General features: G+C 47.8%; 2 protein-coding genes across 2 annotated transcripts in view; both read right to left on the reverse strand.

Annotated features, from left to right (window-relative positions):
- LOC311107367 (NXPE family member 3-like) overlaps positions 1 to 777 on the reverse strand; it is a 73,921-nt gene extending 73,144 nt beyond the window's left edge. The window contains exon 1 of the mRNA XM_084149858.1: positions 706 to 777. Coding sequence (XP_084005984.1) covers positions 706 to 737 — 32 coding nt within the window. The 5' untranslated portion in view covers positions 738 to 777. The remainder of the gene's footprint in view (positions 1 to 705) is intronic.
- A 599-nt stretch (positions 778 to 1,376) lies between these two features.
- Positions 1,377 to 11,898, reverse strand: LOC311107234 (NXPE family member 3-like; the record flags this gene model as incomplete). The annotated part of the gene is made up of 4 exons (XM_084149719.1): positions 1,377 to 2,192; positions 10,705 to 10,750; positions 11,015 to 11,133; positions 11,884 to 11,898. 4 exons carry the CDS (start codon positions 11,896 to 11,898, stop codon positions 1,377 to 1,379), a joined length of 996 nt encoding a protein of 331 aa, XP_084005845.1.
- Positions 11,899 to 15,185: the final 3,287 nt, after the last annotated feature.

A 15,185-nucleotide genomic window follows, 5' to 3' on the forward strand; every position in this document is an offset into this window, starting at 1 on the left:
CAGACGGTGTGCATACATAGCCAGTGGGTACGTGGTGAAATGAGCCCAGATGGTGAAGACGACTACAGAGTGTGCACCCCCTGCCAGACCCTCCACCTCCCTGGCGATGTAGTGGAGGTCAGCCCAGGGGGTCTTGCTCGTCCGTATAGGTATCCCATGGGCCCCCCAGAGGATACGGGTGTTGGACTTGGTGTCGACTGCCTCAAAGGGGCCCGATTTGCTTGATGTGTGAAGGTTCAGGCGTTTCAGTGCTGCAGAAAGATCACATTGGGTACAAATCCTGCAGTCAATTTTGATACTTCAACCATAATTTCTATTAAATGGGAAATGCAAAAATATCCGCCCATAATAATTTAATTAGAACATCGGAATTAAATCCCCTTTATTTTTTGAAACAAACTAATTCCAATTCAATTGATATGATCAATTGATTATTGCAATTCAAATTAAATTCCACGTAAATTCTCCACTTCATGAGTTAATTCAAGAATGTAATTTTCAAATGTAAAATCGAATTGAACCCAAGCCTGAAACATAAATTTTCTGGTGTTTCCCAACACCCACAAAATGGTGGCAACTACCTGCAAGAATGTTTCCAAACACTTTCTTTGTTTACGGTGTACAGCCAATGAGGCCACTCAAAGTAATACATAACCACATATCTGAAGTATCTTAACACTGAAAGGATTACAGACTATATCTTACTTGGCACAGTTTTCTCCAGGTACTCCAACCATTGACGGAGAGTGGAGTCACCCATCAAAAGGATCTGTTTGTGCTTCAGGCATCCAGATACCAGTTCAGCTGCGGGAAATGATTTTGAGTCACACACCAGGGAAGTCCAGCGATCTTGGAGGTAGAACCCAGACGGTACTGGGGTGTGCAAACCAGGACGGCATTTTGTTTGTGATCCTAGAGAGAGAGAAAAACAATTGTTAGATAATCTGAGCAAAATCTGCATCGCTAGCATTAGACGACACTGGGTTGTAATAATGACGCCAGTTTGCAAGTTGATAACAAGCCAGGTTTAAACCATATGAAAGGATAGGACTTGTTTAAAGAATGTGACTTATGTAGGTAGCAAGGTACTGCTATCTTCTGTGTAGTGGTATTACAGTAACCCAAGGTACTGCTGTATTCTGTGTAGTGGTATTACAGTAACCCAAGGTACTGCTGTATTCTGTATTGTGGTATTACAGTACAGGAGGGAAAGGAGGAATATGTTGTAGGGTCTTACGGGTTTTGTTGCCCTGTTGCTGGACATGTACAAATGAATTATCACCTGGGAGAATAATGTTGAATCTGCAAAAAAGGAACTCTTGTTATTTGATTAATACTGCAATCCAAACTGAATGTGATCAGTGATGGAACCATATCTACCTCTTAAGAAGAGTTGTCTCCAACTTGGAGAGTACTGCCTGGTAACCACCCATGCTGTGGTAGGTCAAAGCATGGCAGGGCAGGGAAGATGGCCGCCGACAGAACCAGGACTCTCCAGTGACTGGCTCTCTGTACTCACAGCAACACTGCAAGTCATTCCCCACCAGCCTAGGACTTCTCTGGGCATTGCACATCGTTGTTTCCTGCTTGCCACCCTCCTCAAAGTAGCCTAGGAAGTAGACCTTATCTGGGTCCTGTTCCCTGTGCCTACACAGTACCTGCACGGCCTCACTGGAGTGCACTAGGCGGATGGACACCTTGGCAGGTCCGGGCCAAAGCAGGGCCAGGCGGGCAGTGTAGGTGCCATTAAAGTGGTCTGTTACAGCTCCATAAGTACTGGCCTTAAGTTCTGCGTTAAACAACTTGGCCTGAAAAAAGTCCCCTCCATAGGTTTTGATCCTGTTTTTAGTATCTCTAGCTATCAAAGTCACATCTATAAACCCTCCAACTGTGTGGTTTGAATTGGGGTTGACAACAGAGAATGAGCACTTAGTGGGGTTTGTGGCCTCATCTGTGGATAAGAGGTCAACAGGCGGTAATGACCATTGTAGCTCTGTGACCAGAGATTCCCATTCCTCTTTACTTATTAAGGAGTCATTGATTGGTGTAAATGTCCTGTTGGTGATTCCATTACAAATATGAACATGTGGAGTATGAGTGGTAACATATGGAGTATGAGTGGTAACGGTAGTGTGGTTGACTTGAAGGTAATGTGAAAGAATATTCAATTGGCAATGGTTGTCTCGACACACCTGAAATGGAAAGACATGGTAGCCCTTATTACATTTAAAGTATGATCTCATGAACTGTGCTATATTCACAGTTCTTACAGCTCAGCCAATGAACTCTGTGGCCTGAACATTTTCAGCCTCATAATGATATCCATTGTTGTAGTACTCAAAACCGCCCTCAAGTATTACAACTTCTTGACTCCGTCTCAGACAACGAGGACTCGTAATCAATCGAGTACAAAACTCTGTCATAATTAAATCAGCCCCGTTCAGTCAGCGCATTAAAACACTTTATCCCTTTCATGTTTTTAAAGCTGATTGGATGTCAAAACTATTGTAAATTCACCATCCAACTGAGTGACCTTACAGAGACGGGAAGTTATTCTTAGATCATGAGAACCGCCACTTTTGTAAACAGATGTACCCCATTCAACAAATTGTGTCCGTAGAGCACGGCGCTTGTAACGCCAGGGTAGTGGGTTCGATCCCCGGGACCACCCATACACAAAAATGTATGCACGCCGGACTGTAAGTCGCTTTGGATAAAAGCATCTGCTAAATGGCATATTGTTATTATTTATGAATATATTTGCTCCTGTACTTAGATGTTCTTCAAATCCTTTGCTGTGGCACATCCCAATTTAAACCCCTTTTAGATTTAAATTTAAGGCAGCAAACTGAACTGTGCAAGGCTGTGCAGAATTTAACTAGGCACTCAGGTCCAGTATTATAGTCAGGTCCAGTATTAGACACCATTGATAAAAGATGAGCAAAGACTAGTAAAAAGAAGACTAAAATAAATACAAAAACTGAGCTATATCGTATCTTCAAAAATTGGGAAATCATATTTGTTTATACTAACACAATTGAAAAAAGTAAAGGGATTGTTTAAAAATCACAAAAAGTTAGGGGGTCAAAATTATTGGCACCCCTGTTTTCAATACCTCACTGAGCATTTTTCTAAAATGTTTGGGAGGGATCTTAGAAAATTATAGCTCTTTGGCCAGTGGTGGGTTCGGCGTCGAAAAGAATCACATGCAGAAAAGAACCCTATACCCACTGTAAAATATGGTGGTGGATCTTTGGATGTTTATGGGGCTATTTTGCTTCCACTGGTCCAGGGGCCCTTGTTAAGGTCAAAAGCATCATGAACTTTACCCAGTTTCAGAACATTTTAGCCAAAAACATGGGTGCCTCGGCCAGGAGGCTTAATCTTGGCCGCAAGTGGATCTTACTCCAATCAACATTTTGCAATAGCCATCTTAGTCTCCGGACTTGAATCCCATTGAAAACCTGTGGTTTGTATTGAAGTGGACAGTCCATAAGTGCACACCGAAGGATATCAAAAATCTGGAAAGATTCTGTAAGATCCCTCGCAATGCGTTCTCCAATCTCATAAAACATTTTAGAAAAAGACTCAGTGTCCTTATCCTTGCAAGGTGAGGTATTGAAAAACAGGGGTGCATTTAAAGGCCCCCTTATAGTCAACAATGTAATACTTATTACAGGTTAACTCTCTTGCTTTCTTTCAAGCAAACGAGGTTGTGTTTTCTCTAAGCAGGAGGTAAGCTTGGCTTCTTTTATGGTGTTGAGTAAAGCTTAAACCATGTATTTAGATCGTAGGTAGGTAGTTGTAGTTAGGTATTGTAGGTAGTTTATTTAGGTAGTTATTTAGGTAGTTATTGTAGGTTTCCGTAGGTAATTATTGTAGGTAAGTATTGTTTACGGCGGAGCCCGGCGAAGCACGAGGATAGCTAGCTAGCGGGTAGCTACTGGTAACGTTTAGCAACGGTGGAGAGTTGTTTCCAATGTTAATGTGCCAGCTAGCCAACGTTTAATTTTTGCTGCGTTATGAAAGGAACTAGACACGGACACGAATTATCTGTTTAGTGTGTTAACACACTACTGGTAGTTTGTTGTAACCAAGTATTGGTGCTAAACTGTGTGTTATTGGATGCTAGCATGCTAGTTAGCTATGGCGTCATAGTTAGGCATCGTGGGCTGTTGTGGGTAGTTACTGTAGGTTAGCATTGTTTTTCGGCGGTGCCGGGCGTAGCACGAAGCTAGCTAGCTAGCCGTTCTTCAAACAAAGTCAACTCAGTAGCCATTGCTAGCTAGCCAACACGACCAGCTAACTGTACTGTAGTAGCTAAATACAATATACTTGTGTTAGCTAGCCAACGTCTAATTATTGCTGCGTTATGAAAGGAACTAGACACGGACACGAATGATCTGTTTAGTGTGTTAACACACTATTGGTAGTTTGTTGTAACCAAGTATTGGTGCTAAACTGTGTGTTATTGGATGCTAGCATGCTAGTTAGCTATGGTGTCATAGTTAGGCATGGTGGGCTGTTGTGGGTAGTTACTGTAGGTTGGCATTGTCTTCGGCGGTGCCGGGTGTAGCACGAAGCTAGCTAGCTAGCCGTTTTTTCGAACAGAGTAAACACAGTAGCCATTGTGTGCTGTACTGTGGCAGCTAAATACAATATAGTTGTGCTAAGCTAGCCAACGTTTAATTATTGCTGCGTTATGAAAGGAACTAGACACGGACACGAATTATCTGTTTAGTGTGTTAACACACTATTGGTGGTTTGTTGTGACCAAGTGTTGGTGCTAAACTGTGTGTTATTGGATGCTAGCATGCTAGTTAGCTATGGTGTCATAGTTAGCTAGCTGAATAAAGTGGGTTGAGTCTATTCCTTTAAACATTGGACCACTGTGGTTCACAACAATTCTGATTTCTAAAGGTGGAAGTTGGGAGAGTTTTTGTTCGGGTGGTTCAGTGAAACAATTTTAGTTTCTGAGGTGGAAGTTTTGGTGAGGGAGGCCCTGCTCTCTCCTCTCCCAGATGTTTAGTTCATTTCATTCCGATCTCCTCTGCATTATTGTAGCCATTTGCTACAGCCTGTCAACTATGCCTCTGCCTATCCCTGTTCTCTCCTCTCTGCACAGGCTACCCAAACGCCTCACACCGCGTGGCTGCTGCCTCTCTAACCTGGTGGTCCCTGCACGCACCCCACACCTGGAGTTCCAGGTCTCAGGCAGCCTCTGGAACTGCCGTTCTGCTGCCAACAAAGCTGACTTCATCCCCGCCTATGCTAACCTCCAGTCCCTCGACTTCCTGGCGCTGACGGAAACATGGATTACCACTGAAAACACTGCTACTCCTACTGCTCTCTCCTCGTCTGACCATGTGTTCTCGCATACCCCGAGAGCATCTGGTCAGAGGGGTGGTGGCACAGGAATCCTCATCTCTCCCAAGTGGACATTCTCAATTTTTCCCCTAACCCACCTGTCTATCTCCTCATTTGAATTCCATGCTGTCACAGTCACTAGCCCATTTAAGCTTAATATCCTTGTCATCTATCGCCCTCCAGGTTCCCTTGGAGAGTTCATCAATGAGCTTGACGCCTTGATAAGATCCTTTCCTGAGGATGGCTCACCCCTCACAGTTTTGGGGGATTTCAACCTCCCTATGTCCACATTTGACTCATTTCTCTCTGCCTCCTTCTTTCCACTCCTCTCCTCTTTTGACCTCACCCTCTCACTGTCCCCCCCTACTCACAAGGCAGGCAATACGCTTGACCTCATCTTTACTAGATGCTGCTCTTCTACTAATCTCACTGCAACTCCCCTCCATGTCTCCGACCACTACTTTGTTTCCTTTTCTCTCTCGCTCTCCTCCAACACTACTCACTCTGCCCCTACAGAGATGGTAATGCGCCGCCGCAACCTTCGCTCTCTCTCTCCCACTACTCTCTCCTCTTCCATCCTATCATCTCTTCCCTCTGCTCAATCCTTCTCCCTCCAATCTCCTGATTCTGCCTCCTCAACCCTCCTCTCCTCCCTTTCTGCATCCTTTGACTCTCTGTGTCCCCTATCCTCCCGGCCGGCTCGGTCCTCCCCTCCAGCTCCGTGGCTTGATGACTCATTGCGAGCTCACAGAACAGAGCTCCGGGCAGCGGAGCGGAAATGGAAGAAAACTAAACTCCCTGCCAACCTGGCATCTTTTCACTCCCTCCTCTCTACATTTTCTTCATCTGTTTCTGCTGCTAAGGCCACTTTCTACCACTCTAAATTCCAAGCATCTGCCTCTAACCCTAGGAAGCTCTTTGCCACATTTTCCTCCCTCCTGAATCCTCCCCCCCCCCCCCCCCCCCCCCCCTCCTCTCTCTCTGTGGATGACTTCGTCAACCACTTTGAAAAGAAGGTTGACGACATCCGATCCTCGTTTGTTAAGTCTAATGACACTGCTGGTCCTGCTCACACTGCCCTACCCTATGCTTTGACTTCTTTCTCCCCTCTCTCTCCAGATAAAGTCCTGCAACTTGTGACTGCAGGCCGCCCAACAACCTGCCCGCTTGACCCCATCCCCTCCTCTCTTCTCCAGACCATCTCCGGTTACCTTCTCCCCTACCTCACCTCGCTGATCAACTCATCCTTGACCGCTGGCCATGTCCCTTCCGTCTTCAAGAGAGCGAGAGTTGCTCCCCTTCTCAAAAAACCAACACTCGATCCCACTGATGTCAACAACTACAGACCAGTATCCCTTCTTTCTTTTCTTTCCAAAACTATTGAGCGTGCAGTCTTTAGCCAACTCTCTTGCTATCTCTCTCAGAATGACCTTCTTGATCCAAACCAGTCAGGTTTCAGGACTGGTCATTCAACTGAGACTGCTCTTCTCTGTGTCACGGAGGCTCTCCGCACTGCTAAAGCTAACTCTCTCTCCTCTGCTCTTGTCCTTCTAGACCTGTCTGCTGCCTTTGATACTGTGAACCATCAGATCCTCCTCTCCACCCTCTCCGAGCTGGGCATCTCCGGCGCGGCTCACTCCTGGATTGCGTCCTACCTGACCGGTCGCTCCTACCAAGTGGCGTGGCGAGAAGCTGTCTCCGCACCACTTGCTCTCACCACTGGTGTCCCCCAGGGCTCAGTTCTAGGCCCTCTCCTTTTCTCCCTATACACCAAGTCACTTGGCTCAGTCATATCCTCACATGGCCTCTCCTATCATTGCTACGCTGACGATACACAACTAATCTTCTCCTTTCCCCCTTCTGATAACCAGGTGGCGAATCGCATCTCTGCATGTCTGGAAGACATATCAGTATGGATGACGGATCACCACCTCAAGCTGAACCCTGGCAAGACGGAGCTGCTCTTCCTCCCGGGGAAGGACTGCCCGTTCCATGATCTCGCCATCACGGTTGACAACTCCGTTGTGTCCTCCTCCCAGAGTGCGAAGAGCCTTGGCGTGACCCTGGACAACACCCTGTCGTTCTCCGCTAACATCAAAGCGGTGACCCGATCCTGTAGGTTCATGCTCTACAACATTCGGAGAGTACGACCCTGCCTTACACAGGAAGCGGCACAGGTCCTAATCCAGGCACTTGTCATCTCCCGTCTGGATTACTGCAACTCGCTGTTGGCTGGCCTCCCTGCCTGTTCCATTAAACCCCTACAACTCATCCAGAATGCCGCAGCCCGTCTGGTGTTCAACCTTCCCAAGTTCTCTCACGTCACCCCCCTCCTCCGCACACTCCACTGGCTTCCAGTTGAAGCTCGCATCCGTTACAAGACCATGGTGCTTGCCTATGGAGCAGTGAGGGGAACGGCACCTCTGTACCTTCGGGCTCTGATCAGTCCCTACACCCAAACGAGGGCATTGCGTTCATCCACCTCTGGCCTGCTGGCTCCCCTTCCTCTGCGGAAGCATAGTTCCCGCTCAGCCCAGTCAAAACTGTTCGCTGCTCTGGCACCCCAATGGTGGAACAAGCTCCCTCACGACGCCAGGACAGCGGAGTCACTCACCACCTTCCGGAGACATTTGAAACCCCATCTCTTTAAGGAATACCTGGGATAGGATAAAGTAATCCTTCTACCCCCCCCCCCCCCCCCAAAAAAAAATAAATAAATTGTAAAGTGGTTATCCCACTGGCTATAGGGTGAATGCACCAATTTGTGAGTCGCTCTGGATAAGAGCGTCTGCTAAATGACGTAAATGTGCCCTTGAGCAAGGCACTTAACCCTAATTGCTCCTGTAAGTCGCTCTGGATAAGAGCGTCTGCTAAATGACTAAAATGTAAAAAAATGTAATGTAAAGGGCCAACGCTCCTACCACGCCCTTCCAGAAGCTTCCCAGTTAGGAGGCTAATAGAGCCCAGCTGAGATTCATTGGTCAATCAAGTGTGTTATTGGCTGGACAATCAGCCCCAACAGTAGCAGCTGCTGCTGCTCACGCAACTGAAATTAGAACCATTTACTCTGCACCTAGCTACACATTGTAGTGTGATATGTGAATGCTTCCATATTCACCAGCGTTTTCTAAACTCTGCCACTGGGGCCCACGTTTTTTTTTTTTCCCTAACACTACAAAGCTTGGTTGATTATTTGGATCAGCTGTGTATTGTTAGGGCAAACACCAAAACGTGCACCTCTAGGGGTCCCGGGGACCGAGTTTGGGAAACCCTGATATACATTTACATTTAAGTCATTTAGCAGATGCTCTTATCCAGAGCGACTTACAGTTAGTGCATACATTAAAAAAATGTCATACCCCCTGTGGGAATCGAACCCACAACCCTGGCGTTGCAAACGCCATGCTCTATCAACTGAGCTACATCCGTGCCGGCCATTCCCTTCCCTACCCTGGACGACGCTGGGCCAATTGCACGCCCCTCATGATGAAGCGAGCAACTGCGGCCCCTCATGATGAGTTCAGATTTTTGGTGCTCGTCGAACATGTCTTTACAAAATCATGGGCATTAATATGGAGTTGGTCCCCCCTTTGCTGCTATAACAGCCTCCACTCTTCTGGGAAGGCTTTTCGCTAGATGTTGGAACAATGCTGCGGGGACTTGCTTCCATTTAGCCACAAGAGCATTATTGAGGTCGGGCACTGATGTTGGGTGATTAGGCCTGGCTCGCAGTTGGCGTTCCAATTCATCCCAAAGGTGTTTGATGGGGTTGAAGTCAAGGCTCTGTGCAGGCCAGTCAAGTTCTACCACACCGATCTCGACAAACCATTTCTATATGGACCACGCTTTGTGCACGGGGGCGTTGTCATGCTGAAACAGGAAAGGTCCTTCCCCAAACTGTTGCCACAAAATTAAAAGCACAGAATCGTCTAGAATGTCATTGTATGTTGTAGAGTTAAGATTTCCCTTCACTGGAACTAAGGGGCCTGGCCTGAACCATGAAAAACAGCCTTAGACCATTATTCCTCCTCCACCGAACTCTACAGTTGCCACTATGCATTGGGGCAGGTAACGTTCTCCTGGTATCTGCCAAACCCAGATTCGTCCGTCAGACTGCCAGATGGTGAAACGTGATTCATCACTCCAGAGAATGCGTTTCCACTGCAATGGCGGCGAGCTTTACACCACTCCAGCCAATGCTTGGTATTGCGCATGGTGATCTTAGGCTTGTGTGTGGCTGCTAGGCCCTGGAAACCCATTTCATGAAGCTCCCGACGAAGAGTTATTGTGCTGATGTTGCTTTCAGAGGCAGTTTGGAACATCAGTAGTGAGTGTTGCAACTGAGGACAGACGATTTTTACACACTAGCGCTTCAGCACTGGTGCGGCCCCATTCTGTGAGCAACAACGGCTCACTTCGCATCTGAGCCGTTGTTGCTCCTAGAAGTTTCCACTTCACTCTTAATAACTATTTAATCAAAATGTTTACCAAGGTCTTAGTTGTCCTCACACAACTTTTTGAATTCAACTTTTTCACTCCGGATGCTTTATCTGGACTTAGATCTGCAGAACCTCCCTACCCAAAAAAATTATAATAAATGAATATAAAAAACCTAAGTAACATTATGCCTTCTAAATGCAGTCGCTATACTCTTAATATACAGGAGAAATATCGCCTTATGGTGAGAATACCCGAGTTGCAAGCTCGGCTTCAGACACAATCGTTACGCAAGGGCAATTTAAGTGTAGTATCAAGTTTCAGGAGAATACCCAGATAGAGACAGTGTCGAAGTAACAAAAATGTATTACAAAAACAGGGGGCAGGCAAATGACAGATCAAGGACAGGCAGAGGTCAGTAATCCACATCAGAGTTCAAAAGGTACAGAACGGCTCAGGGGCTCAAAGGCTCAGGGTCAGGGCAGGCAGAATGGTCAAAACCGAGGAAACTCCAAAACAGGAACTAGAGAAAGACAGGAGCAAGGGGAAAAACGATGGTAGGCTTGACGAAAAAATATGAACTGGCAACAGACAAACAGAGAACACAGGTATAAATACACTGGGGAAGATGGGCGACACCTGGAGGGGAGTGGAGACAATCACAAAGACAGGTGAAACAGATCAGGGTGTGACAGTACCCCCCCTAGGGGTGCCACCTGGCGTCCTACCTGGGCGCATACCTGGTTGACTGGGATGCCGGCGTTGAAACTCAGCAATGAGGCCTGGGACCAGGATGTCCCTAGCGGGGACCCAGCACCTCTCCTCCGGGCCATAACCATCCCAGTCAACCAGGTACTGGAATCCCCTGCCCCGAGGTCAAACCTTCAGGAAACACCTCACCGTGTACGCTGGTTGACCGTCGATGAGAAGGGGGAGAGGGGTGGGCCTAGAAACAGGAGACAAAGGGCTGTGAGACATGGGTTTGATCCTAGACACATGAAAAGTGGGATGTATACGGGGGGTACGGGGCAACAGAAGATGAACAGCAGAGGGGCTAATGATCTTGGAGATGGGGAAAGGGCTGATAAACCGGGGGGAAAGTTTGCGGGACTCCACCCGGAGGGGCAGATCTCGGGTGGACAGCCATACCTTCTGCCCAAGATGATACCAGGGAACCGGGATCCGGTGGCAGTCCGCTTGTTGTTGATACCTGGAGGTGGTCTTGAGAAGTGCCGACCGGGCTCTCCTCCAGGTACGACAACAACAGTGGACAAACATCTGGGCTGAGGGTGTGCCGACCTCTTCCTCTAGCTCCGGGAAGATCGGGGGCTGATAACCCAGGGAACACTCAAAGGGCAAAAGACCCGTGGCAGAGCAGGGAAGGGTGTTTTAGGCGTATTCGACCCACACTAGTTGCTGGCTCCAGGTGGTGGGGTTGGCGGAGACCAGGCAGCGCAGAGTCGTCTCCAGGTCTTGGTTAACTCGCTCCGACTGGCCATTGGACTGAGGGTGGAAACCGGAGGACAGGCTGGCCGACGACCCAATGAGTGTGCAGAATGCCTTCCAGAACCGGGACGAGAACTGAGGACCCTGGTCGGAGACCATGTCCAGTGGGAGTCCATGGATCCGGAAGACGTGCTGCACCACGAGCTGGGCAGTCTCTTTGGCGGAGGGTTGCTTGGGGAAAGGAAAGAAGTGGGCGGCTTTGGAAAACCAGTCCACAACTGTCAGGATGGCGGTGTTGCCATCAGACGGGAGAAGACCCATGACAAAGTCCAGGGATATGTGAGACCAGGGACGGTGAGGAACAGGCAGAGGTTGGAGGAGACAAGCCGGAGATTGCCGAGGAGTCTTGTTCAGCGCACAGATCGTGCAGGCGGCGACGAACGTGGAGACGTCAGGAACCATGGTAGGCCACCAAAAGCGTTGTCGCACAAAGGCCAGGGTCCGATGGGAGCCCGGGTGGCAGGCAAGCCTGGGAGGGGGTTGGCCCACTCCATGACCGAGGAGCGGACAGCGTCAGGAACAAACATCTGGTTATCTGGCGGTAGGCTGGGGCCAATCCACCACCGATCTCACCTTCCCGGGATCCATTTGTACACTACCTGCAGCGATGATGTAGCCCAAGAAGGGGATGGTGTAGCAATGGAATTAGCATTTCTCCGCTTTCACAAAAAGCTGGTTCTCCAGGAGGTGTTGGAGGACCTGTCGGACGTGGAGCACGTGTTCTTGGGCGGAGCAGGTGAAGACGAGGATGTCATCGAGTTAGACGAAGACAAACCGGTTCAAGATGTGTCAGGGAACATCATTAACCAGGGCCTGGAACACAGCTTGAGCATTGGTACGGCCAAATGGCATGACCAGATACTCGTAGTGACCGCTGGCCGTGTTGAAGACTGTCTTCCACTCGTCCCCCTCCCGTATCCACACCAGGTGGTAGGCGTTCCGTTGGTCCAGCTTGGAGAACACTTTACTTCCTCCGATACGCCCTGCAGGAACGTGTCGAACAGCGCTTCCGGGTTCCAGGCACACTCAGCTGCCAACGTGTGGAAATCCATTGCATAGTCTGCCACACTGCGGGATTCTTGCCGAAGCTGGAGTAACTTCCTGGCAGCCTCACTCCCTGACAATGGAGCATCAAACACCTTCTTTACCTATTGCATGAACTCCTACAGATTGAAGCATACGGCCGACTGTTGTTCCCACACTGCCGTGGTACAGGCGAGAGCCCTCCCAGACATCAGCGTGATGAGGTACGCTATCTTAGAGCGGTTCGAGGGGAAGGAGGAGGGCTGCAGCTCGATGATGAGCAAACATTGAGCGGGAAATGCCCGACTCTCCAGCGAAGCGTTCCGGGGAGGTAAGTGGGGTCCTAAGGAAACCGGGGTGGCCGGGGAGGCTGCACTGCTAACAGCCGGGTTACTGAGGGGCTGGGAGGTTACCGTCGTGGTAGGCTCCCTAACAGACAACCTGCGGAATTGTTCCAGCAATGTGTTAAACGCTCGGTCATGGCTTTCGGCCAAGGTCTGGAACCCTTTCATGAGACCACGAAGCAACTCCTCGTGCCTTCCAATGGTGGCTCCTTGGGAGGAGATGGCATTGCAGAGCTGGCCCGAGTCTGCTGGGTCACTCATGGCCAGTTCGTACTATTACGTTTCAGGAGAAGACCCAGATGCAGACAGTGTCAAAGTAACAAAAGTCTATTACAAAAACAGGGGGCAGGCAGTCTCAGGGTCAGGGCAGGCAGAGGTCAATAATCCAGGGTGGTGTGACAAGGTACAGAACGGCAGGCAGGCTCAGGGTCAGGGCAGGCATAATGGTCAAAACAGGGAAAACTAGAAAACAGGATCTAGAGAAAGACAGGAGCAAGGGGAAAACGCTGGTAGGCTTGATGAAACAAAACGAACTGGCAACAGACAAACAGAGAACACAGGTATAAATACACTGGGGATAATGGGGAAGATGGGCGACACCTGGAAGGGGGTGGAGACAATCACAAAGACAGGTGAAACAGATCAGGGTGTGACATGTAGGAAAGGAGGATGATACCACGTCTGTGCCACCAGTAAATACAGGTAGTAGTGTTAATCCCCCTGCACAGTCCCCACAACCAGACAATTTTCTCATGGCTTCTGGAAAGAAGTTGTGAAGGAAAATTGTATGTTTGTGCTTTTCTAAAAACCAATTTCTGGGTTCATGCAAGTGACTGATTGATCGTGCCTGGGAGGAATCCTCACTGTCAGTATAAGCAATTTGGCAGTATGTCCAGAACATTGTTTTGAGAACTGAAAGGGGTGTCTCAGTTTCAATGTCTCAGCTTGGAGAGAAGAATCCTCGTGAGGTATTGGTCTGTCATATGCATGACCCAGTATTGGTCAGTTACATGAATGAAGCAAACGTTAATGATGAATTATTATGAATGATGAATAACCTAAATTATGCAAATATAACTTGTCTGTATACAAGAGAACTAACGGGACTGCCCCGGTGGAGTAATAAAGAATGATTCAATTAAGATTGACTTAGAGTGTCCCTCTGTAGAATTTCCACAGCAATTTGGCGTCACAAACTAGATTATTGATTCTGCCTGCGCAATTTTCCAGTGGGGGTCTGCAAAGAATTTTCCAGTGGTCCTCTGTAGCTCAGCTGGTAGAGCACGGCGCTTGGAAAGCCAAGGTAGTGGGTTCGATCCCCGGGACCACCCATACACAAAAAATGTATGCACGCATGACTGTAAGTCGCTTTGGATAAAAGCGTCTGCTAAATGGCATATTATTATTATTATTATTATTATTATTATTATTACAAAGAAAACCGGTGCCACATTTGATGAAGCGTGAGGGAAATTCCTGTCTGACCAAAAGACGACGAGACCTGCCCAGACCAGAAACTTACTGTGAGATGCCCAGGAGGAGACACATCCGCGAACAATTGAGGGACATGTCTTCTGATTTCAGTAAGTCAATTTAAATGAATTTGTATAAAAATAGAAAGATAAGTACTGAGTGAATGTGTCAAAATATGTGTGTTATTCTATGTGTATGCGGCAAGACTATAGATTCTATAGAGACCATAGCATTTATGACTATATAAACTATTGATATTATGGAGGGACTATAGATGCTGTAGGGAATATGATGTTATAGGGACCATAGATACTATGGATGCTACAGGGACTGTGATGCTATAGGGACTATGGATGCTCAGGGACTATAGATACTATAGAGACTATGGCGACCGTAGAGACTACAGAGCAGGGATCATCAACTAGATTCAGCTGCAGGAAGATGTTTTTCTTGAGCCGATGGTCGAGGGCCGGAAACGTAATTAAGCCCAAGGGGGTGTGGTATATGGCTAATGTAATCGCACACGCTTTTTCAGTTCTGCCCACACTTTCTATAAGGATTGAGGTCAGGGATTTGTGATGGCCACTCCAATACCTTGACTTTGTTGTCCTTAAGCCATTTTGCCACAACTTTGGAAGTATGCTTGGGGTCATTGTCCATTTGGAAGACCCATTTGCGACCAAGCTTTAACTTCCTGACTGATGTCTTGAGATGTTGCTTCAATATATCCACATAATTTTCCTTCTTCATTATGCCATCTATTTTGTGAAGTGCACCAGTCCCTCCTGCAGCAAAGCACCCCCACAGCATGATGCTGCCACCCCCGTGCTTCACGGTTGGGATGGTGTTCTTTGGCTTGGAAGCCTTCCCCTTTTTCCTCCAAACATAACGATGGTCATTATGGCCAAACAGTTCTATTTTTGTTTCATCAGACCAGAGGACATTTCTCCAAAAAGTACGATCTTTGTCCCCATGTGAAGTTGCAAACCGTAGTCTGGCTTTTTTATGGCGGTTTTGGAGCAGTGGCTTCTTCCT

The sequence above is a fragment of the Coregonus lavaretus genome (genome assembly GCF_964263955.1).
Source record: "Coregonus lavaretus genome assembly, chromosome: 32".
Taxonomy (NCBI): domain Eukaryota; kingdom Metazoa; phylum Chordata; class Actinopteri; order Salmoniformes; family Salmonidae; genus Coregonus; species Coregonus lavaretus.